General features: G+C 36.6%; 2 protein-coding genes across 3 annotated transcripts; one reads left to right on the top strand and one right to left on the bottom strand.

The window, feature by feature from the left end:
* The first annotated feature begins 345 nt into the window (after window positions 1-345).
* Window positions 346-10,922, top strand: LOC104896360 (hypothetical protein). The gene is made up of 7 exons (XM_010683106.4): window positions 346-719; window positions 8,728-8,871; window positions 8,961-9,035; window positions 9,136-9,329; window positions 9,417-9,588; window positions 9,667-10,077; window positions 10,615-10,922. The coding sequence occupies exons 1-7, from the start codon at window positions 480-482 to the stop codon at window positions 10,744-10,746; spliced, it is 1,368 nt and encodes a 455-aa protein (XP_010681408.1). The 5' UTR covers window positions 346-479; the 3' UTR covers window positions 10,747-10,922.
* A 1,238-nt stretch (window positions 10,923-12,160) lies between these two features.
* Window positions 12,161-19,172, bottom strand: LOC104896359 (hypothetical protein). 2 transcript variants are annotated; one of them, XM_048647435.2, is made up of 12 exons: window positions 18,692-19,172; window positions 18,529-18,615; window positions 17,847-18,014; window positions 17,011-17,090; window positions 16,117-16,205; window positions 15,866-15,969; window positions 15,714-15,795; window positions 15,526-15,601; window positions 15,322-15,436; window positions 13,724-14,255; window positions 12,626-12,687; window positions 12,161-12,537 (listed from the first exon to the last, which is right to left on the bottom strand). In XM_048647435.2, exons 1-11 carry the CDS (start codon window positions 18,948-18,950, stop codon window positions 12,627-12,629), a joined length of 1,653 nt encoding a protein of 550 aa, XP_048503392.1. In that variant the 5' UTR covers window positions 18,951-19,172; the 3' UTR covers window positions 12,161-12,537; window position 12,626. The 2 variants fall into 2 exon arrangements, with proteins under 2 accessions (XP_048503392.1, XP_010681405.2); XM_010683103.3 differs by lacking the exon at window positions 12,626-12,687 and having other exon boundaries at window positions 18,692-19,170.
* Window positions 19,173-24,485: the final 5,313 nt, after the last annotated feature.

Genomic DNA, 24,485 nt, shown 5'->3' with positions numbered 1-24,485 from the left:
TTCGTCTATTTTAACTGCAAAAGCATGGGGTTTCAGAGAAGGAATTAAAACAGCGGTTTCGCTGGGTATTGCCCGTCTTATTGTGGAGGAAGATATTTTTGGTTATTAATTCCCTTAGGAAAGCTTGGTTGATCCCTTGGGAAATTAATAATTTAATTTTGGATGCCGGGATAGATGTTAGGGTGTTTGATTCTTTCTCTACCAACCACTATTTCCGCAAAGCAAATCAAGCAGCGGATTTTTTGGCTCACAAAGGTCACTCGGTTCGGACTCCTCACCTCCAAAAGAATGTTTTAGGTTGGTCATATCACCTATGTTAGAGACTAGCCTAGTTTTTCTCTCCTAATTAAAAAAATCATTGAATTTATGAGAGAATATGTGAGGGATAGACTGAGTTTGAAAACGCCTTGCTCGTGTGTAGATATTTCGCCCTCAAGGTCTCAACTGGCTACTTGTAGTGGTAGGTACCTGAGAGAAAAATGGCCGGTTTTCTCACATCGTTTCTTCAAATTCAATCACCGGTATTTCTTCCATATTCACTTTCCTCAATTCCTAATTTGAATGTTCCACATCCAAGATTAAGTAGCAGAAGAAGAGTAAGGAAAGCTCTACGTTTGGTTATGGAAGCTAACTCCAGCAACGAAACTTCGACAAAATTGGTTACTTTTCTGGGGAAAGGAGGTTCTGGAAAGACCACTGCAGCTGTCTTTGCTGCACAGGTTCGAATCCCAATGCTTTTCATTTTTGCTTCAAATATCCTTCAGATTTATAATGTTGTATGTTTTGCCAATAATAAAAACTGCACTAGGATCTACTATTATTGTCATTTTAAGATATGTCCCAAGTTTTATGATGATGATTATGATTACGCAATTCTGGAAAGGTTTCTGTGAAATAGAGACTGAAAACAGGTGTATAGATAGAGTAACGTAGTAGATTATGATGGGTTTCATATGTTTTTTGTTTTTCTTATTCTCATCCTAACAACTGGTACGGTAGGCGGTGATAGATGATGGTATGATAATGAGTTTACGGTTAATATTGCGTGCACCTGGTGTACAAAAAATTTATTGTTATAGCCGATTACTTTTAAAGTCAAAATAAATCTCTTTTCAGGTCGAGAGGAGTCACTTTTAAACAGAGGCTAACATTTTGCCGGTTACTTATAAAGTTAAAAGTGACTTATTTAAGATTAAAAGTAATCCCCCGTTTTACATGTAACTTTTTATGTTAAAGGGATCATTTCTGTATAATATGACCGGTAAAAAATTAATCCGGTTGTACATTAATTAAGATACTGTACCAAGGATGTCTTGGCCTAGTGGTTAAGATTGACGTGCTGTGAACAATAGAGGTTGTATCAAAGGTTAATGGAAATTTATGAATAGAAACACATGTTTGCATATGGTTTTCATTAGCATTAATTTTTGGGAATTAAGATGATAGGTAGTTACATAAAATTCATACTCACTACTATCACTTTAGTATCGGCTTCTAAATGAGCCGTAAGTAGTAGTTGATACTAGTTGCCCAACCCTTGGTTCCTAAGTTTGGTAGCCAGTAAAACAATTTCGATTTGCTTTATCTCCACAAACTCACTAGTGATCTTTAATCAAGATTGGTATTGAAAGAGAGTTGACCTTTTTCACTCTTGGAAGCTTACTTTTCCCTCTCAGCATGCCTATATCATAGATAGGACTTAGGAGCAGCCAAGAGGCATATTAGTAAGACTTGGGTAGCCTTGATTGTTAATTTTGTATATATATTGATATAATTATCCAAAAAAAATCTTCATCTATCTAGTGGCGAATCTAGCCACATGAGATAGACTTTATTAGCTAGTGAGATAGACTTTTGAAAACAATGACAAAAGTAATTCATTCTTGACAGTGATAAACTCTATCGCTTTCTCTTTCATTCCATTTTTCTGAATGATCCTTACATTCTTCCTAAGCTACATAAATATACTACTCTGATGCTCTGATTACAGACTACAGACATATCCATTCCTAGGATGACAGGTGTCCTGGAATCCTTCTTGGATCAGACAAAATAACGGCTGTATTAACAGCACACCAATGAGCAGATTAGCTACAGACAAAAACATTAATATCAGTACTATAGTATTACATCAGCAGTACTAATACTTGGAGACAAAGCAAACTTAATTAGTAGACTGATTGGGCTGAAGAATGTAAATTGAGACCATATTAGGCCATGGGTCTCAACACTCCCCCTCAAGATGAGAGTGAGGAGACTGATTGAAGTGTGTGAACTCCCAGCTTGACCAGTATATTTCCTTGTATTTGGGCATCCTGCCAGTCACTGTCACAAAAAGCTTTAAGCTGAGCTCCAGACTTAGAAGCAAGAAGGATACCTTGATCCTGTGATCCAGCTAGGTATCTTAACACCCTTTTTGCAGCTTGGAAGTGAACAGAAGTAGGACTGTGCATGAATTGGCTTAAAACATACACAGTGTAAGCAATATCTGGCCTAGTAAGAGTTAGGTAGATGAGCTTCCCAATTAATCTCTGATAGATCTCAGGATGTGGGAGAAGAGTGCCAGCAGTAGATAGAAGTTTGACATGTGTATCCATAGGAAGCTTCAGTTTTCTGCATCCATTCATAGCATACTGGTCTAGAAGATCCCTGATGTATTTTTTAAGATCCCCTGAGCAGTTCTATCAACCTCTATTCCAAGGAAATAGCTTAAGTTTCCCAGATCTTTCATCTCGAATTCCTTGTGAAGAAAGCCTTTAGCTTGAGAGATAGCCTTCATGTCATTCCCTGTTAGGATCAGATCATCAACATAGGCTAGGATTGCCACAAATGATGATTCATTAACCCTAGTGAACAATGAGTAATCATTTCTTGATTGACTGAAGCCATTCTTCATTAACACTGATCTCAACTTAGCAAACCACTGCCTTGGTGCTTGCTTTAATCCATAAAGAGATTTAAGCAATCTGCACACCTTTGCAGGTGGTTTGCTTGCTTTCATTCTTCTCTTGAGGTGTGACATCAAACCTGAACCCTTCTCCTTCATAACCTGGTGGATACTTCATGTAAACAACTTCATCCAACTCCCCATGGAGGAAGGCATTCTTTACATCCATTTGATGTGTATGCCAACCCTCCATGGCAGCTACAGCAAGAAGAGCCCTCACTGTAGTCAATTTTGCTACAGGAGCAAAAGTTTCAGCATAGTCTATGCCATACTTTTGCCTATTTCCAAGAATACTAACCTAGACTTATGTCTAGTAGTGTTCCTTTGAGGATCATACTTAGTAGTGTATAACCACTTGCAACCAATGGCAACTTTTCCAGGTGGAAGGTCAGTGATCTCCCATGTGTGATTACTCTCAAGAGCTTCTAGCTCTTCATTCATAGCAACTAGCCAGTGAGAATGTTTAACAGCTTTTTTGAAGTGTCTTGGATCCTGAGCGGTACTTACAGTGCCCATCATACAAGTGAACTGAGATGTGACTTGAGTTGTTCCAACTCTTTGAACATGATTAGCACTGATGTGATAATCTTGATGCCATACAGGTGTCTTAGGAGTCCTGCTAGACTTCCTAATAGGCAGATCTGGAGCAGTAATTGCATCTTCAGTCTCTTCAGTTTCTTCTCTTGCTTCTTCTCTAGTTTCTTCTTCACTTTCTTCATCATCATACACCAACAACGTTGTTCTGTTCTTCAGAATATTGTTCTGTAGTTGAGTGAGGAGTACTTGAGTGGAATATGTGATAAGGGTATACAGATTCATAGAATCTGACATCCCTAGATACAAATGATGCCCCTGTTAGCAAATGATGGAGTCTATACCCCTTCTGAGTGTGAGAGTATCCTAGAAAGATACATGGTACTCCTCTTGCTTGAAACTTGTCTCTTCTTCTTTCTGGATTGTATGCAAATGCCAGACACCCAAATGATCTCATTTGTCTGTAGTCTGGCTTCTTTCCATGAAGAACTTCATAGGGAGTTTTACCCTTCAGAATATCACTAGGAACCCTGTTGATAATAAAGGTAGCTATGAGAACACAATCTCCCCAGAATTGGAGAGGTAATCCAGCATGAAACCCCAGTGATCTTACCATCTCAAGTATGTTTCTATGTTTTCTTTCAGCTGGGGCCTGTCAGGGCATGATGTTTGATGAACAATCCCCATTTCTCCAAAAAACTTCTTGCATTTTGCATCATCAAGTTAAGAGCATTATCTGATCTTAGTATTTTGATTCCTTTCCCAAATGAGTTTGAATCATAACAGCAAAACTGTTGATAGCATCAAATGCATCAGACTTAAGTTTTAGAAGATGAACCCAAGTGACTCTTGAGTAATCATCAACTAGGGTAAGAAAATACCTGAATTTCCCTCTGTAATTGACCTTGTATGGCCCCCATGTGTCAATGTGAACAAGTGCAAACTTCTCTGTTGCTCTTGAGTCACTCTTATGGAAGGGCAGCTTTGTGAAGTTAGCTAAGGGACAAGCTAAGCACACATCTGCTCCATTTCCCTTCACACCAATCTCTTCTATCATCATTAACTTCTTCATGGGTGTGTGACCCAATCTATGATGCCATAATGTCTCCTTGCGAAGCTTAGCAACATTCCTAATAACACTGGGAACTTCTTTACAACTACTTGCAGTCATAGCATTCTTATTACAAACACCAATCTTTTTCATGTATGTACTACTAGTACATTGTTCCCTGATTCTTCTCAAGGTTTTACTCACTGGTTCATCTAACATGTAATACAAGCCATTTTCACCCTTTCCTACTCCTTTTACTTCTCCTGTGACTTCATCAACTACCATACAAAATGTTTTATAGAACATCACCTTATAATTTCCATCTTCACACATCTTTTGGACAGATAGTAAATTATATTTAAACGTTGGGATGTACATCACATTGTTAAGTTTAACATTGTTTTTCAACACTATATGTCCAGTGTGTGAGATTTTAGAAGTCTCACCAGTTGGTAAGTTAATCAAAGCATTTTTCTTACATTCTGTGAGATCAGTAAGTATATCAGGAGTCCCAGTCATATGATCTGAGGCTCCTGTATCTATGATCCATGCATCATTTTTCCCTACATCAGCAAAATAACAAGACACCATACCTGTAGAGCTTATAACCATCTCATCATCTGTGTCTCCTGCTTTAGATGGTGTAGGCAACAGCTTGAGAAGTTGTTCAAGTTGTTGGGCAGTTATAATGCTTCCCCCACTTGATGCTCCATCATTGTGATTAAGATGAACATTAGCAGCTACCTTCTGCTCTTTAATCCTTCCCTTGCTCCATTTTTGTTGATTGTAGTTCATCTTACCTTTTCCCTTGTATTGAGGTTGAGTCTGGTTCTGTCCTTGGTTCTTTCCTTTTCCTGGAAAACCAATTACAAACCAGCATTTTTCAGCAATGTGTCCTGGTTTTGCACACACACTACATTGAAGGCTCTTTTGGTTCATCACTCCCCCAGTTCCCTTGCTGTACATAGCTATAGAATCTGGTTCTTCCTTTACTTGACCTAGAACCTCCCTCTAAGCTTCCTCTTGTTCTATATAGCTACATGCTATTTCCACTGTTGGAAGAGGGCTCATCATCAGCATTTGACTCCTCTGTGGTCCATAGATCTCATCTAGGCCATTTAAGAATTGAAACAACTTTATATGTATGTATATATATATATATATATATATATATATATATATATATATATATATATATAGGAATGAGATCTCGTGAAAACTATCTTTAGGGTGAAAACTGAAAACAAGGGTAATTTTTAACTCCTTTAGGGTAACTTTTAACACTTTTAGGGTAACTTTTGCCAGTTTTGGGGTAACTTTATTATATTAAGGGTAGTTCTATATATTTGAAGGATAATTTTATTTATTATAAGACTAACTATTATAAAACTGAAATTCATACAACCTATTAGCTCAATTGGCAAAACATTGTGTAAGACACAACGATGTAGGTTCGAATCCTTCATAGGTTTCACTATAATCAAAGTTAAAATAAGTTACCCTTAAAATAATCTAAAAAGTTGTCATAAAAAAGGTAAAAGTTACCCTAAAAGTGGTAATAGTTACTCTTATAATAAATAAAGTTACCCTTGAAATATATAGAACTACCCTTAATATAATAAAGTTACCCTAAAACTGACAAAAGTTACCCTAAAAGTGTTAAAAGTTACCCTAAAAGGGTTAAAAGTTACCTTGTTTTCAGTTTTCAGATTAAGAGCTGTTTTCAGCGGATCCTACCCCTATATATATATATATATATATATATATATATATCTTCTTGTTGTTGTTGTATAGCTTCTATGAACTCAGTCACTTCTGTTGTGACTGTGGTAATAGCAGGTAGAGTGGTGAGAGATTCCAGTTCTTCCCACACACTTCTCATGGAAGTGTAATATTCACTCACTTGCTTTCCATCTTGTTTTGTTTCATACAAGTCCTTGTTTAGCTTGTATTTTCTAGTTCCATTAGTAAGAGCAAACCTTTGCTCCAACTGCCTCCATATTTGACAAGCATTGCTTACAAACATAATGGATTTCTTTATTGGTTCAGATACAGAACCAAGGATCCATGAGATTATCATGCTGTTGCAAGTATCCCATGCTTCAGCCTTCACTCCTGTGCCATTCTCTCTTTTAACCTGTCCTGTAACAAAGCCTAGCTTTCTCTTTGAAGCCAGAGCTATTTCCATGGAACGTTTCCAGGATCTGTAATTTGATGATCCTTGAAGTTTTTCCACAATCATAAAATTATTTCCATCTGAAGGATGGAGATAAAGAGGACTGGTTGTTTCAATAGTAGTCATCTTCCTTTTTTTATCTATTTTGAAAAAACTGGTTTAACAAAGTTGAGATTTTTTAGTGAAATGAAAGAGAATCAGTGAATGGTTGCGTTTTGAGTAGCCGTAGCTCTGATACCATGAAAACAATGACAAAAGTAATTCATTCTTGACAGTGATAAACTCTATCACTTTCTTTTTCATTCCATTTTTCTGAATGATCCTTACATTCTTCCTTAGCTACATAAATATACTACTCTGATGCTCTGATTACAGACTACAGACATATCCATTCCTAGGATGACAGGTGTCCTGGAATCCTTCTTGGATCAGACAAAATAACGGCTGTATTAACAGCACACCAATGAGCAGAATTAGCTACAGACAAAAACATTAATATCAGTACTATAGTATTACATCAGCAGTACTAATACTTGGAGACAAAGCAAACTTAATTAGTAGACTGATTGGGCTGAAGAATGTAAATTGAGACCATATTGGGCCATGGGTCTCAACAACTTTGATAGCTAGTGGTTCATAACTCAACAAAAAACAATTAGGAGTATTTGTGAATCCTTTATCTCATGTGTGGATATAATCCAGAAGGCTAGATCTTAGATGTAACTTTCTTCATTGTGAATGATAGTGTTAGGGGTTGGAGCAATACCAATTGGGTTATCTCACAAACAATAATAATAAAGTGGATTAAAAGCACAAGAAACAAAAATATAGGACACAGAAAGCTTTCACGTGAAAACCAACGAATTGCAAGATAATTCACCCAGCTACACTAGGATTTGAATGATGCATAAGATGATGATACAAGGCTCCTAAGATTTGTCAATATGAGTTTTAATTGTATCCAATCCTATAAAAGCTCGAATTCTCTCTCTAGAGTTCTCACAACTCTCTAATTTCATCATTAATATGCAAAACGGCTAAACATCATATGTAATTACGCACAAATATATATAGACATGTGGCCTTTGCGACAACACTTCTTCTATAATCCTTTGTCTCTTCATGTCATGAATTAAGCACGACAAGTTCATGCCAACCATATTCTTAACCCAATAGACAAATGTATATTTGCACAGTTTTCCTTGGCAGTATACTACTCGCTGATTTCATATCATCAAACACTAGACTAGTTATCTTTTATACTTCTATTAATTTCTCATTTATAATATCTCTGCACTATTATTTGTTTAACATATGAGCAATATTATCTGGCAAAATATAAAATCCTAATACGAAAACGTCAAAGCCTTAATCCCTATATGATGGGCTTAGCTTCATGGGTCAAGATCTCATCTCTAAGTGATTGTCCGCATAGATCGTCTACTTCTATTGTCCTTTTTCAAGTGCTATATGCTTCCGCAAATCTAAATTTTTTCATTATAATTGTGATGCTTTCTATCAAGTCATCTTTGCCCTTCTCCCAATTCTTCTAAAATCTCCATAATTCCAACTCTCCATTACCCTTACTAGATTATCGCCTAGTCAACTTCTTACATGCTCAAACCAGGGTAACTAATTTCCTCTTATCTTATCCTCAATTTTAAAATACTAATGCTTTAAATCATATTTCCTGGAAAAAAGTGTAAAAAAAACTAGTTAAATTAAATGCTATACCTAGCCTTCCTTGTACTAACAATAGTATTTCAATTTCAAAATTTGTTCTGCACTGGAAACAACCATGATCTTATTCTGACCCACACATAAGTGAGCAATACAAACTCTTTGTTGATGATGCTAGGTTCATTTTCTCATGACATTGTGGTTTCTTTTGAAGTAAATGATAAGCTTACTTTCTTTACATCATATATTTTCTTTACTTGAACCGGTTATTATATAGGCATGTTGTGTTTAAGCTTAATTTTTGAAATTCACATTAACAGTCTTTCCGTTTTTTATCAGCTCTATGCAAAAGCAGGGCTTAGGACATGTTTGGTGACACATTCTATGGACCTCACAGCCGAATACCTTCTGAATTGTAAAATTGAAACTACTCCGATCATGTGTAGCGACAACCTTTCAGTAGCTAGGTTGGAAACAACTAAAGTGAGTATCTGCTTATTTTGGCTTTTGCTCTAACTATAGGTCTTTTATACATGCCTGTTCTCTAGCTAATATGTTCATGATAATTGCAGATGCTCCTTGATCCACTTAAGCGGCTGAAGAAAGCTGATGCTCGTATTAACATCACACAAGGGGCCCTTGAAGGGGTGGGTATGTAACAACTACTAAATTTATTGAAGTATAAAATAGATATTACTAGCATGCTTCATAAATATAAATTCTCATGTCATTTTATTTTGTATTTAGATCGTTGGGGAAGAACTGGGCGTACTTCCTGGAATGGATTCTATACTTACTGTTTTTGCCCTGGAAAAGTTTGTGGGAACCTTAGGAATTAAAGCCCTGAAAACTGATTACAAGGACAAGTTTGATGTAGTCATATATGATGGTATAAGTGCCGAAGCAACTTTACGAATGATAAGTGCTGCAAGTAGTGTAAGGTGATGAGATTCCCAATACTTCCACCCCAACCCGTTTAATCTCTGAAGAATGGATTGAAAATGTACTCTAATGCCTTTGTTTTGCAGGCTATATGTTAAATATCTACGTAGCATAGCTGAAAAAACTGATTTTGGAAGATTAGCTGGTCCATCAGTGTTAAGATTGATAGATGAGGCCATAAATTCGAGTGGAGGCAGCTCCACTTTTAATGGAAAATTGAGTTCGGAGATATGGGATTCTCTTGAGAGGATTCTTGAGGTACTGGAGATTCTTATCTTGCAGTAACATTTGGTTGTGCAAGATTTGTAATCAATTATATTACTTTTCTATCTTCAGAGAGGGGCTTCTACCTTTGCAGATCCGCAACAGTTTGGCTGCTACATTGTAGCAGATCCATGCAATCCCATCTCTATGAATACTGCATTGCGTTATTGGGGTTGTACAATCCAAGCTGGGTCAAATATTTCTGGTGTACTAGGCAAAGCTTCTCAAGAGTTTTCTGTGGAATCTGTGGAAAGTGTCAAAGAAAGCTTCTTGCCTTTGCCATTTGCTTTCATCCCAAATCTTCCAAAATATTCTTCCTTGGATTGGGATACGATAATGTCACATACTGAGAGTAAGAATGCAAGAGATCTGCTGATTGAGAAGCCTAGCAACATTCTGTCACCAGTCAAGTTTGATCCATTGAGGAAGTGTGTCACTCTTTTCATGCCTGGTTTTTCCAAGTCAGAGATCAAGCTGTATCAGGTAGGCGTTGACGACTTCCTCTTGATACTATCATAGACTTTCTGTTTGGTCTGCAGTTGCATCGTCTGAGACAGTTCTGAGAAACATGATATTTGCTTAAATTATTTAAGGCTTTCTGACTGATTCATTCTTTTTTGTCGAATCTGGAAAGGAAATTTCTGGGTTTATGGACCATTTGTGAGACTGTTTTCCTTCTTTTTGGTAGTTTTCCAAGTAACTAGATAGGAATTGACTTTGAAAATATTTGGCGGGGCAAATGTTACCTAATGCGCTACTTCCTGCAAACAACGATCCACAGAGCTGAACTGGTGCATGCAACCTGATACTTGTGGGATAATTCAACAAAGTAGGTAGCGAATTACGCTCCTATGCCTATATACTCGTAACACTGGTGGTTTTGGGGGGGGGGGGGGGTTGGGGGGAATAGTCTCCATATGCTTGCCGGTTCTCCCCCCCCCCCCCCCCCCCCGGTTTTGGTGATATTTATCCTTTTCATTGTCTTTACTAATGCATTTCTATATTTCTATATAAATGCAGTACCGGGGTGGATCAGAGTTGCTGGTGGAAGCCGGGGACCAGAGGAGAGTCATCAAGCTACCTCGTGAAATTCAAGGAAAGGTAGGAGGTGCTAAGTTTACTGACAGAAGTCTTATAATTACAATACAATAGTGATTCTCTCAGGAGGTGCTAAGTTCCGAGACAAAAATCTTGTAGTTAGAATACAACAGTGATTCTCTCACGGCACTTGATACAGCGTTGTAGTATGTATGAGCACATTAATAAATATTCGAGTTGTATGTAACTTTTTTGTTGGCCTAAACTTTAAAATCATGATTTTTCCCTTTTTTGGGTGCCTTGTGTCATGTGTCATGCGTGTGTGCTTTTGCATCCAAAAATACGTGGTCGAGCCATAAGCATGCACGGTATCGTGTTATGCTTTTCGTGCTCATGTTGTGTTTGTTAGTGTTGGGTCGTGCAATGCATCATGCTAGTCCGATTGGGTGCCATCTTTGAAAAATATGGAACCAAGCCAGAACCCCATCCCTGAACTATGCAAAGACACAACAAGGGTAGTTCATGAAACTCATTAGTCACTAATAATTATGTTTGATGAGAAGATGAGGTGGCAGAGGTAATACTCTTTTTTCTTTCTATAAACTTGTTTTTGCATAGTTTTCAATGGACCTATTTGACCCATTTTATTTGGAAAATTCTATACGGTAACATCTTAATTTTAAAAATTCTATGTGATGGAAACGAAAATCCTTCATCATCTAATGTGACCTTGTGGTTATGTATGTCATTAACATCCCTTGTTGCTATTTAACGGCTAATATATTTACCCTAGCCACTGCTTCTTTTTCCTCCCATCTTCACCAACCATCTATACAAGTCTGTATGATTCAAATGCGTGCCTAACTGCATGATGTATTTATCATTTAAGATTGTAATAACATATTTGAGGAAATTAATTAAAATTCTTTTTCTTGTTGAACATCTAGGTAAGTGTCCTGTGTGAGGATAGGAACAGCCCACATAAAAATCTTCTTTATGATGGAGTTTCCGAAAGAGAAAAAAATCTTGAAATAAAAAATAATTCCTACGCATAATATGTTCAAAACTACAACCCCTGCAAAACTTCCCACTTCATATTTGTAAGCAAGTAAAAGTGAAAAATTCTGAAAAATTAAACATAATGATAAGAATCTAACCAAATTCCTTTGAAAAAATAAAAAAAGAATCTAATCAAATTCCACTTAGCTATATTTCCTCTTATATACCCTCCTCTGATATAAACGTTCAAAGTTTTGAATGCCTGACCAGAAGATCACAAGTTTTAAGGAATTTAGGACTTACGTGGGACTAGAAAGAACATCCAAAAAGATATTTTTATCCGCTAGAGTGAACTAAGCTACTCGGAACACTTATAGAGTTGGTAAGGAAACTCGTTAATAATACATAATTGTCCTCATAGTCAACCATTTCTTGTTATTCTCTCCTGTTCATCTTCAATCTCTCAGTTTGCTGATGCTCTGCCTGCTGTAAAATAATTCATATATAGTCCACGATAGAAAGATATATGTAAAATTTTCCAAAAATAAGAGACCAGAATACTTTATTGATCATGAACTCAGGCTTTGCAATCAACATATATACAGTGTATACAGTGCGATTATCATGTTAAGCCCCGCTCCTTGGGCAAAATGGGCATGAAGAGAATGCTACGAGAAACAGATGAACGCAGCTCTAACCTAATTACAAATGTACAAGGTTCCCTGTGACAGGTTATTGCACAAAAGATTAGACATTAAATAATCTTCAAGTTTCCTAGAGCAACAAAATTAATTCTCCCTAGTCCTCAAGCATCTCTATTGTCTATCCCATTTCCATCGTCTGCCCACCTCCTCAAGAACCTTTGAACGAGCTTTGCTTTTCCTTGCTTCATCTTCAATCCACGATCTGCATCAAGAAATAGGGTTTGTAATTAGCATTGCCTCTATCAAGAATTAATAATAAATATACTTTGGAAAATCTGGAAAAAATTGACCTTAGTAAGGTTTTGTAATGGCATTGCCAAAAATCCATATATGACAGCAATAAACAGAGCAACTGTTGATCATAGTCTTCCATTAAAAAGTGTTTCGATCCTCAAAATGAAGAATTGAGACAAACGAGACAGTAATAACATGATGGGTACTAGGGTAGCAACACTAACATGATTGCTTGTAAGTTATAACAGTTATTCAGAGCTGTCTAAGCTTTTGTAAAACAACCCAAGAAAAATGAAGATAAAGAAAGAACAAGCTAAAATTTATTACCATCCGATGCAGAATATTGTAATCAGTAATGTAATACTTGACAAAAGTCTAAGACAACACATACATTCTTGTACGTAACCAGACATTTCTTACACCACAAGGCAAATAAATCTTATGGGAGGGCATACCATTTTATGTGAGAGAAACTAGCATATACTTCAGTCAAGGGGTACGGGTTATTCAGGAAACACGTAATAGATTCACTCAGTAGTCACTACCATGAAGACAGATAATGGGCATGACTGGAAAAATATTATCGACATGAGGTGCCCAAACAAGGGGTCTGTTATTCTGTAAGCAAATAACAAGGTAGTCTAGCGGCAGGATATTAGTATAATGCCCATGCCCCCACCCAGATTCAAATACTGGCTGAGGTATTGATTCCAAGGTCTCTTGAGCAAAGCTATGGGGTTGTAATTGAAATCAGGTATGCATTTAGGGTGTATAACCTGCTTCGCGTTGTAAGTAGATGAACAGAAAAGGGGAGTTGAAATGGTTGGAGGAACATCAATATTCTGATCAGGAATACAACTTTACCACCATGATGATATGTACAATACCCTAAGCTAAAATGCTAAATAAAAAACAGGGGACAGATGACATTCCTTATTTAATAAGACTTGTTATCATATAAACTGCTATGTTTCCGCTACTACATAAACCAAAAGATGCTTAGTTAATGAAGGGTCATGTTAGTGAGATCAGTTTAATTAATGAATATCTATCTGATGGTCTCCCTAAATGTTCAAGAGACCATCCTAAACCAGGTGGTTTACTTTATTCTTAGTAGGTTTGCATGTTTAAACTCAAGGTCAAGGGAATTTTACCTCATGATTCGAAGAGCTTCAATCTCAGCCTCAAGCAGAGACTTGGCATCAATTATTCCTTCCATCTTAGTTTCCAAATAAGAACGAAGAGTTTGTGCCGAATCCTCATCAGAGATATGTTCAGTTCTCTCCGATACAAGCCTCTCAGATATTTCATTGACTTCCTCCTTCAAACCCTCTAAAAGTTGCTTCTGGCAGTCCATTGCAGCTTTCTCCTTCAAAAACCCATTTAAAGCTCTCTCTTGAACAATCTTCTCTTGTTCCAAAAGATCGAAAGCATCTACATATGACTGATGTACCTCAATGCCACGTTGATTCTCCTCTTCCATCTTTTCAGCCCAGCATCTCTCTATATCCCCTCGATCTAATACCTCCTGTTTGATCTCCTCTTTTGCAGCTTTCCTAGAAGATTCCTCATCTTGCATTCTTAACAATTCATTCTGAATAGCTTCTATCAGGCGGCCACTTGTAAGTGCAACAGCTGCTTGTGCTATTGTTGAAGGTCTATTTGGTTGAAGTCTCCTAATTTGTCCTGCGATGGGACAGACGATTACAAAACAATTATGGTGCATACACATGCATAGGTGCCCAGAAAAAAATTCAGAGCTAAGCAACAGAAAATTAGCATGCCTCAAAGGAGTGCCGTTAAAGGAAAGACAAGTCCATGCATGCTAGGAGAGAGTTATTTGGATAAAAACCGAAAATTCAATCCTAATCAAACCAAATTTGTAATCCACATTGGACTCAAACTATGTTCGAATTGGATTCGGATTGAGCTTTTTTGAAAAATTGGATTTTCGGCTCGGATCGGATGGAGAGTGATTGGATCCAAAAACTCAAAATAATCGAATAGTAGATAGGGCCTTGAATTGTGTAATTAGAATTGGGTTTAACATATTCTTTTTAAAAAAGAACAAATGGTCGGGCGGCCTTTCCCTTCCCCTAAAACTCTAACTGGTTAACTTCCTAATCACTACTGAAAACTTTATTGTGATACTTGTGCCTATCGAAAACTTTGTTTTGATGCTCGTGCCTAATTATGGGCTTGTACAAGTTAGTTTTTCTATCGAAAACTTTATTTTGATGCTCGTGCCTAATTTATTTCACCGAAAATGGAGTATAAAAAAATTGGATATATCTGTTCAGATCCTTTCTATCGTCTAAAAATTCATATTGGATTGGTTTTGACTCAAACTCTGATTGGATTGGATTCGGATTGGAAACAAGGACTAGGCAACTTGAATACATCCTTCAATGGGACAGATTCTTACGACTAGGTGAACCTGAAGGAGCGTGGAAGTTAAGAAAGGATGCCATGCTTATCATTTCGTGAAATCCAAATTTTATTCGGATAGGATTGGACTAGGCCTAAGTCCAAACCATACACCGAATTTTAACCCTTAATGCATGATATCAGCATGCATATGTTGCAAACATTTCAAAATTGAGAGCAAATTGTGTCAATAGCCAAGAACTCTTAGTTAAACCATGTCCCCAAGACTGATTTACCAACATTTCTGTAGGGGTGAACACATGCACAGGGGACCAAAACAATTTCTGCAGAAGACCTTGGACGAAAAACAAAGCAAGCAACCTACCGAACACTCTTCTAAGCAGGCTTCTGTCCCCAGCAAGCATGTCCATGAAGAGTCCTGGCCGTTCATCTGAGCTTATCACCCTCACATCCATTAGGTCCAATTTTGTATTCAGTATCTGGACTGTTAAAGAGTCAGGCTAAGTACTGAAGAACTGCATAAATAAACTACATTAAGCCAAGCAAAATCATTCTGAAATATTTCTACCTCCGGATTTCCTGTGTGGGCAAAATCATATTCCAGCTGGGATCTCCATTCTATTAAATCTTGACGAGATATAAATCTGCAATATTGACAGTAAGACTTGTCAAAGTTACGGATACGAAGCAATGAATTTCTTTTTTATCATATCAAAAATCTTCAAGCATATAATAAATACTTGGTTCTACAGGTACCTTTCAGGAGAGAAATTCAATTCTCCATCAGATTCTTGCTTCAGTGTTAGTTTACTTGGCATAACACCAGCTTCAGCTAGAGCTGTAATGCAATGGAATCAAAGTTAATGTTTAGTAAAAGTACACAAATTCAATAAAAGATTGACTATTACCTTGTATGGAGTCAAAATCCGGGTCTCCAATCTTGACATCGTCATAAGCAGAAATAACAGACCCAGAGAGAGCAGCTGTTGTGATTATCTTGTACTTCGGATTCCTACAGGACAAATAAAACATTCAAACCCACACAATAAAGAGATGCACCAAATTCATTATATGAGTTTCCTGCAAGGAAAACAGATTTATGATGCAACAATTAGAAAAAGGTAATTAACCGTAAACAATAATACTAAACCTTTGGTACCTTTCCAACAATGAACTTGCTCGAACTAGCCATCTTGCATATTCTCTCCGAGTGCACAGCTCATTAGTTTTGACATCTTCATCAAAAATCTGCATACTTTAACTGTTTCAGAATGCTATACTCAGAACTCATTCATAATTCTCACTTTTAATTACCATCATTTAAAGCAATAAGCAAGAAATAAATAGACTCAATTCATCATCTGCAGCAAAGCTTCAAAATGTAAAATTCACAATTGGTAAGAAAATCATACATATATCTACATAAAAAGTTAGTGCAACCCCAAGGGAATGGGATCAGTCCATATAGTTTTACATTCGCCAAAATAGTCAAAAAGGTGTGCATAAACATTCCACTCAAGAGAACGAGCAAAATGTGTGAACCATATGGTACAAGAGCACTAGCAAAATATGTGAACCATATGGTACGACAAACTTGACAGTCTTTTCCAGCTTTCCAAATATAAATTGTATATCTGGCCTTCTACAAAGATATATTCCTAATGTATCATATGCACAGATCCCAAAATGGTACGTAATCATCCCAATAGGAATACAGAAGGAGATATGATCCAAAAAAAGGTTGGAGGTCAGGCGCCAATAGTGTAAGCGAACATGAGCTTACAAGGCTAGGGCTCATAACCCTTTTCTTCTAATTATCAACAGACCAAAAAGTACCTACAAACAATTACTACATAACTTATGTTTGCACCATCCAAAACACCAATGCAATAAAAGCAAGAAGCCAAAACCAACCCTTTTTACACCACAACAGCATAACAATCACATCAAAATGAAACTATGGCAGTAGCCATCAGACATTATTAGATTAAAAAAGTTACTCCAATAAAAGTGACGAATACCAGCCCATCAAACAGCATTTCTAGGAACAAACCTTCAATTTTTTCAATGCATTTATAGCTTCTTGCTGATTAGAATCCACAGGAACACTAACAACACGTGGTGGGCGATTTTCTGCAAATCAATTTCTACCTTCCGTCAGCAGCATGCAGTTAACATAAGACCTCAGTCAATACCTAGAAAATAATCAAAGAATAAAAAAGCTACCCCCAGCTGATCTAAACTAAAACCTAATATCCCTTCAGAGGGTGGGAGTATGTGTTATTATTTGCATCAAACCATACGAAAGTTCCACTATTGTTGTAATACTTGATAACGGTACCTAGTACAATCCTACAACAATGAGCAAACAGATAGACACTTAGAGAAAGAGGGAACTCATTAGGAAAGGCATTAAGGCAAAAGCAAGATAAGTTCTAGATGCAAAAGAGGCTAGTAAACACAATGATAGAAAGAAAACGAAGAATACAGCAGTGAATTGACAGATAAATAATATAATCTAGTTAAATTTAAATTTGGCATTTCTATATTACATTGTTGTTTGAACTAGTATGATGTAAACAGTCATCCTGAGATATCATTCTTATCATTTCAAGAGGCTGCCAAAGACCTGGACTGTCAATGTTGACAAACTTTTAATCCCATTTCCTCAGCATAAGAACTTCTGTATCATTTATATTTCCATCAACAAGATCTTAGACAGAGGCTCTGAGCTATATCCTAGCCTGAACCACATATCTAGAGTGAGCAGGAAACATTGATCTCCCTCTTAGATAACTTAAATAATTTGGCAAAACATACTAAGGTCACTCAAATGTCTATACTTTGCAAAATGTATTTATGAAGTTTGTATTAAAACCAAAACAATACCTGATTCCACAGACTTAAAAACCACCTCAAAAGAATCCACTTCGGACTTCTCGGCAACTTCAATTTCCTCCTCAAATTCATCAAAATCAGCAGCTTCAGTTTCTGAGACTTCAACAGCAATTTCTACTGAAGAATCAACGGATGAACTGCTCGATGGAAATCTGTAGCCTGTAATGGATAATAAGCAATAACACTAGACTTAGAAACCGAAAATGCAAAATTTTTCCATATATTAAAGGAACAAAAACAACAAAATACTAAATCATCAAATACTAAGCTCCATTAGGCATAAAGTAAATGTTTCTATCAGCCACAGAACCCCCTGGCCCCCGCCAAAGTTCCTAATGATTAGAAACATATTTTTGCTTCTATATCTTGAATCGCAAAAATGTAAATTAAAACGCTAATATTGTACATTGAACAAAAATTATTACCGAGATGAAAACATCCTAATGTAGTTGGTAGGCGATACATTTGATGATACTCCATAGCATTGACAGAACTATGTAATCCAATCGTATCGCCCCAATTATAATTTCACATACAATATTGCAATTCAACATACAACATTTCCTACACCCTAAAATGTAAGAAACTAGGAATTCCCATCAACCATGCTTAATAAAGATAGAAAAACACACAATTACAGGACATGATAAAACAAACCAAGAAAGAAACAAACCATTTTTCGACAATCCAAAATGAGCTAAGGCAGCGACAAGTACAGCGATTGAAGTCCCAATACCAACAACCAAAAATGTCGGGAAACCTACGCAGAATTCCATAAAACATAATCAAAATATAAAAAAAGTAACTGAGAAATAGTGAGAAATCTGGTAATAAACCTTTTTTATGGGGGGAAGTGGGAGGTTGAGGAAGTTCCCAACCACCAAAATCATCGGTTGCAGAATCATCGGAGGATACCCAAGAAAGCTGAGAGGTTTTGTCAGCAATGGCGGAAGAAATGCGAAGGGTGTGATTTCTGAGACTGTAATGACTGAGAATTGTGATCGGAGGTTTAAACGGATTACGGCGAGGAGAGAAACAGTGCGCATGAGAAAGGAGGAGAGAGAGTGAAGTAGTAGGAGTTGTTGAACTGCACATTTTGTGCTAAAAAAATTGGGAGGAGTTGAATTAGGGTTTGGAGAAATGAATTAGAAGAAATGATGCAGTAGTGACAAGTGAGATTCAGATGTGAGATGGAAGTAGAAATGGAGGGAGGGTTGCGTTTGTTTTTCCTCTTACTCTTTAGTGTTTGTGTTTCCATTCATTGACGATGCTCTGCAGATAAAACTAATACTAATTCATGGGTGGATTAAGGCGCAAATTAGATCTTACACACTGACATGGTACAAGGATAAGTATCATCTCAGTAGAGCTGGCCACGGGCCGTGCTGGGCCTGAGCGCGGGCCACGGGCCGTGCTAGGCCTGAACGCGGGCCAGGCCCGCGGGCTGAAGTGGAATACGGGTCGGGCCAGGCCTGTGGCCCATCAAACTCGTGCTGTGTCGTGCCGGGCTGAAATTGTGGGAAACTTGTCCATGGCACGGCACGGCCCACGTGCCTGGCGGGCCGGGCTCGTGCTCACCGCGGGCCGGTGTCGTGCTCACCGCGGGCCTGGTCCGAAAATCACAGTTTTTGAAAAAAAAAATGCTCGCGGGCCTTGTGCGTAAAAAGGTTAATTTTTACCCTTTTTTGAACTTTTTGATAGATATTTTATTGGGGGTTATGTATCTGCCATTAGTTTCCTGACTTTCCTGTATAATGTGGTTGTGGCAATTTTATGGATGTAGTTGATGGTATGACGAGTGACAGACAATCATATTCCATATACTTGCTTTCTTATTGATGCATCATAGTTGATAGAATTATATTTTAAGCTTTATTTCTATCTCTCTTTCTTTTTTTAAGTTTATTTTTTATTTTATATATTTGTATTTATAAGTTAATTATGGTGAAAAAAAAAGTAAAAAGTAAAAAGTAAAGAAAATTTATTTACGGTAACATTGTAACTTGAAAAATACCTCAAATTTATTATTGAACTCTTGATAATATTGAAAAGGAACAAAATAACTAGATGTCTAGAATCTTAACAACTAAAGACATTACAAACAATAAGAAAGTTACATTTCATTGATTGAGAACTATTATCATCACTCATCATCATCATCATCATCATCATCATCTATTTCTTGTACAAGATCGTCGGCTAATTGAATTGATTGAGAACTATTAGATCCAGAAGCCGACGTGCCTTCATCATTATTCGTTTTGAACATACGACTTATCTTGAGATCGATCTTCGGCATCTAACCAATCTTTGAAAGAGACACACATTTCAAGAGTTTCGGTTTTAAACTTGATCTTCTATCATCTAGCACTCTTCCTGATGCGCTAAAAGCTCGTTCAGATGCAACTGATGAGACTTGGATAGCAAAAATATCACGAGCCATCGCCGCCAAAATTGGATGCTTTGTGCTTTGTCCTTTCCACCACTCCAGTAGGTCAAGTCCAAACTTTTCTTCATCATCCATACCTTTCATAAAATCATAGCTTAGATACATTTGTAATTCAGAAACATCACTTTGAGTTCTCCGGGATGATTCACTACCAGAAAATTTAGACATCATATTAGCAGCTTGTGCAAGTAAACCTTTTGACCGTTTACTTACGCTCTTGGATGATTGAGAAGGAGCAAATCGAGTAACTGTTCCATATTTATTTTCATAAGTTCTAAATAGTTGGAAAAATCGAGTGGTCACATTAGTTTTAAAAGCTCCAACATCACTTTCAAGTAGCATGCATTGAAAATAAATATCAAGTAACAAGAAAGTACCATCATATTTTTGCCTTGGATCTAAGATAGAAGCAAAAACATAAATAATAGGAAGCTCCGTATAATATTTGCGCCATTTCACCTCCATTGCTGGAAGATAGTCATCATAAGTTTCTTCGCCACGATGCTCATATAAAAGTTGAGCAAGTAAACATGCATTACTAAGAAAAGATTGAGAACATGGATTATAAACAGAAGAAAAGCAATGGGTCATGCTATATAACAATTGTAAGAAGTTCATATACTTTTCACAATTGTTCCAATCACTTTCTAATAAAGCCATTTGTGGAAATTTTTTATTGAAGAAAATCGTTATTGGAATTTTATACTCGATTGCCTTACTCAACATGTCATAAGTGGAGTTCCACCTAGTCGGACAATCGGCTTTGAGTTTTACCACCTTTAGCTTTTGCTGACGCAGAAATGCTTTCCACTCCTGAAGTCTCATAGAAGAACTGTTAATAGAAAGAATTGCAGTTCTAATTTTCTCATAAAAAGGACCAATAGCAGTAGTTCCATCTCTCACACATAAATTTAAAACATGACAAATGCATCTAATGTGAAGTGCTTCTCCATCTAAAATTAAATCAGGTAATTGTTGTTTGACCATGTTTGCACTATATGTCATAGATGTTGCATTATCAAAAGTCATGGACATAATTCTAGTCCTAAGACCATACTCATCAATAGCTTGCATTAGATGATGAGCAATGTTAAGACCAGTGTGCGGGTATTCTAACATTCTAAAATGAATAATACGCTTTTGCAACAACCATTCATCATCTATCCAATGACAAGTCACACACAAGTAATGAGTCCATAACCACCATCCCATGCATCTGCAGTTAAAGAAACTCTACAAGGAAGATTACTTAATAGTTGAATTAACCTTTCTTTATGCTCTAAATAGTTTCTCATCGCAGATGAACGAGCCATTTTTCTAGAAATTGGCTTGTGTTGAGGTTGTAGTGCTTTGTTGATTTAATTATTAAAAGGTTCATTCTCAGCAAAAAGAAAAGGTTGTTCAGCATGCACAAGCATTTGCGCGAGTTCGTCCCTATCCCTCTCATAATTTTAAGTGAAACCGTGTGGATGATACTGAGAGATTTTGGGTTGTGCTGGATCGCTAGAGGGTTCACCACATTTTTGGAGTGTCTAGCTAAGTGACCCGTCCCTTGTTTAGATATAGCAGATAAAATCATGTTACATGTTTTGCACTTAGCTTTGCTTTCATCCTTATTTAATAAAAAGTAGCCCCTAAACCTTACTTTTTCGATGTTTCTTAGTTGCCTTTTCCTCTTCCCTACACCACTCATCTAATGGATTTGGGATTTCGGAGAAGAGCCTATCCACTGATTGACCACTAGATCCGGATCCCATGCTAGGCATTGTTGATGAAAATTGAGGTATAGTTTGGGTGGAATGGTAAGAACTAGGATCTTGTGGTGTGCCAAATCCGTAATAGGGTTGGTATGCGTTTGGTTGAAATCCCGGAGGGGGATTCATATCGAATGCAGAAAACGGTTGGTTAATTTGGCTAAACTGATTGAATCCCATGTTTTGAGGTGGCGGCATAGACATGTTTGGGTTTTGTTGGTCACTAGAAGTAGCTATGTGTTTGGATTTTTTGGAGGAGGTATTTGGTTTTGATGCCATTGCAGAAACAAATTCACAAAAACAAAATATACTCAATTAAAATTAACAAAAATAACACTAATTAATATAAAAGGAATCAATTAACAATAATAATTAATAGCTAATAACGTACTAATAATATAATTGTAAATAGAAAATGATTAGTAATAATAAACTAAAAATAATTGAAACAAAGTTGAGTTAGATCTTACAACCAATATAGTAGAAATAGAATTAGGAAATGTGAGAATCGCAACTTCAAAGGTTTCTTGAATGATCTCCAAAAAATCTTCACCCAAAGAACAAGTAATTTTGTAATAGTACTATTAATTATTTTAAGAGCAAAGTGTTAATTTATAATTGAGAGATTTTGTTATTTAGGAATTGAGAACTTTGATAATTCTAAATTGAGGAGATTGAAATAATACAGAAGAATGAATGATGAGATGAGAGTGATGAGTTGTTTGGAAAACATACTGAAGTTTTGGTGTATTTATAGAGAAAGGAAAAAATTAGCCGTTGTAAATTTAGCTGTTGTAAAATTAGCCGTTGCTTGGTGCATATGGATTATGGACGTTGCAAAATCTAAAAATTTCACTCTTGCAATACATTGTGTATTTGTGACATTGTACTTATTATGTATTGTCATTGTCACAATGACACAATGTCATCAATTATCATCACTTTACCTGCACAATTTGCAGCAAAAGGAGAGTACTTCAAGTTTTCAACTCAACGGCACACTCAAGTCAGTCAGCGAGCCTCTTTTTCATGGGCCCAGCCACGGGCCAGCCCACGGGGCAGCCCACGGGCCTGAACGGGCCAACTTAGCGGGCTCGTGCCGGGCCCGGGCTGACTTTCAAATTCCCCAAACGTTAACGGCCCACAACCCATGTTATGAGCAGCGGGTCGGGCCGGGCCCATAGCGGGCTCGGGCCGGGCCTAGAACGGGTCGGGCTCGGGCAGCCCGCGGGCCAGCCCGGCCCATGGCTACCTCTAGACTATCATGTGTACAAACTAATACTATTAACAATATCAAAAATTATCAAAAGAGACGGTCTAATTTTAATATAAAAGTAGACCTAGTCACTAAATAGATTAAACTAGTCACCGAAAGAAATTAACCTAATTACTATTGGACTAATTAACTTTTTAATATTGGGCTTACTATTGTCTAATTTTAATTTAAAAGTAGAAGGTCTTTTACAAGATAAATTCTATGCTTGAGGATAATAAAATCTTTTATACAAATTATTAGAATAGGTGGTCTAATTTTAACATAAACCTAGACGAATTTAATATTCAATTTTTCTAACAAGCTCATTCCATTTCACTCTAACCTAACACTATTCTAGGTATCCCTTCTCTTTTCCTTTCTTTGTTTTCTTGATTCTCGAACAACAACAGACGATTTCAAAAAATAACTCGGTAGTCTTACGAAACGGATTAAACTAGTCATTAAACGGATTAATCTAATCATCTAATGGGTTAAAGAATATCATTACTGAATCGATTAAACTAGTCAGGAATTAGATTATACGGGTCTCCAAATAGATAAAACTAATCACAATATTAAAAAAAGGTGGCATGTTCTCTTCTTAATATTGGGCTTGGGCCGTGCCTAATCTTAAATGGATTGAACTTTTTATTGTAGTTGTCAAAGGTAAATCTTGTAAATTTTGATCGTAAATTCTAGCTCTCTTACGCTCTAATACCAGGATTGACCCCAGAACTGGACGGGTTTAAGAACGTCTCGGTTGTACTTCAGATTAATTATATAGCGAAAGGGGGACTATCCGGTAGGAAATTAATCTCATCAAAGAATTTATAAAAAAATTGAAAATAAGATTATTGAAATTTATATTTGATTTCAAAAAGATAGTTTATTATTAATGGATTAATAAGTGGATGAAATCAATTTTGAAAATTTGAAAAGATGTTGAAAACAATTATAAAGAAACGCATATATGAATAATAATTTACTTTGATTGAACTTGAATGAACTTATACAAGGATTGAGTAACAACTAATTTTGAGCGTGAGGCTTTTGTATTTGATTCTTAATTTGCTCTCTATTTTTTGTTATGAAGAAAAAAACTTAGTTCGCTATGAGGATACAGGTAACTATTTATAGTAAATGAATTTTGGATTTTTGTGAAACATTTGCGA

Source organism: Beta vulgaris, chromosome 6 (genome assembly GCF_026745355.1).
Source record: "Beta vulgaris subsp. vulgaris cultivar EL10 chromosome 6, EL10.2, whole genome shotgun sequence".
In the NCBI taxonomy this organism is placed as follows: Eukaryota; Viridiplantae; Streptophyta; class Magnoliopsida; order Caryophyllales; family Amaranthaceae; genus Beta; species Beta vulgaris.
The sequence above is the reverse complement of the archived record's forward strand: the minus strand, read 5'-3'. Positions and strand labels throughout refer to the sequence as shown.

Excerpts from the sequence above, each read along its gene's own strand:
- LOC104896360 (XM_010683106.4), top strand. The coding sequence starts at position 480 with ATGGCCGGTTTTCTCACATCGTTTCTTCAAATTCAATCACCGGTATTT. Across the intron at positions 9,589-9,666 it reads CTCTTGAGAGGATTCTTGAG|AGAGGGGCTTCTACCTTTGC; the intron begins GTACTGGAGATT and ends TTCTATCTTCAG. Across the intron at positions 10,078-10,614 it reads CAGAGATCAAGCTGTATCAG|TACCGGGGTGGATCAGAGTT; the intron begins GTAGGCGTTGAC and ends ATATAAATGCAG.
- LOC104896359 (XM_010683103.3), bottom strand. The coding sequence starts at position 18,950 with ATGTGCAGTTCAACAACTCCTACTACTTCACTCTCTCTCCTCCTTTCT. Across the intron at positions 16,206-17,010 it reads ATGCATTGAAAAAATTGAAG|ATTTTTGATGAAGATGTCAA; the intron begins GTTTGTTCCTAG and ends TAAAGTATGCAG. Across the intron at positions 15,602-15,713 it reads TTGAATTTCTCTCCTGAAAG|ATTTATATCTCGTCAAGATT; the intron begins GTACCTGTAGAA and ends TCAATATTGCAG.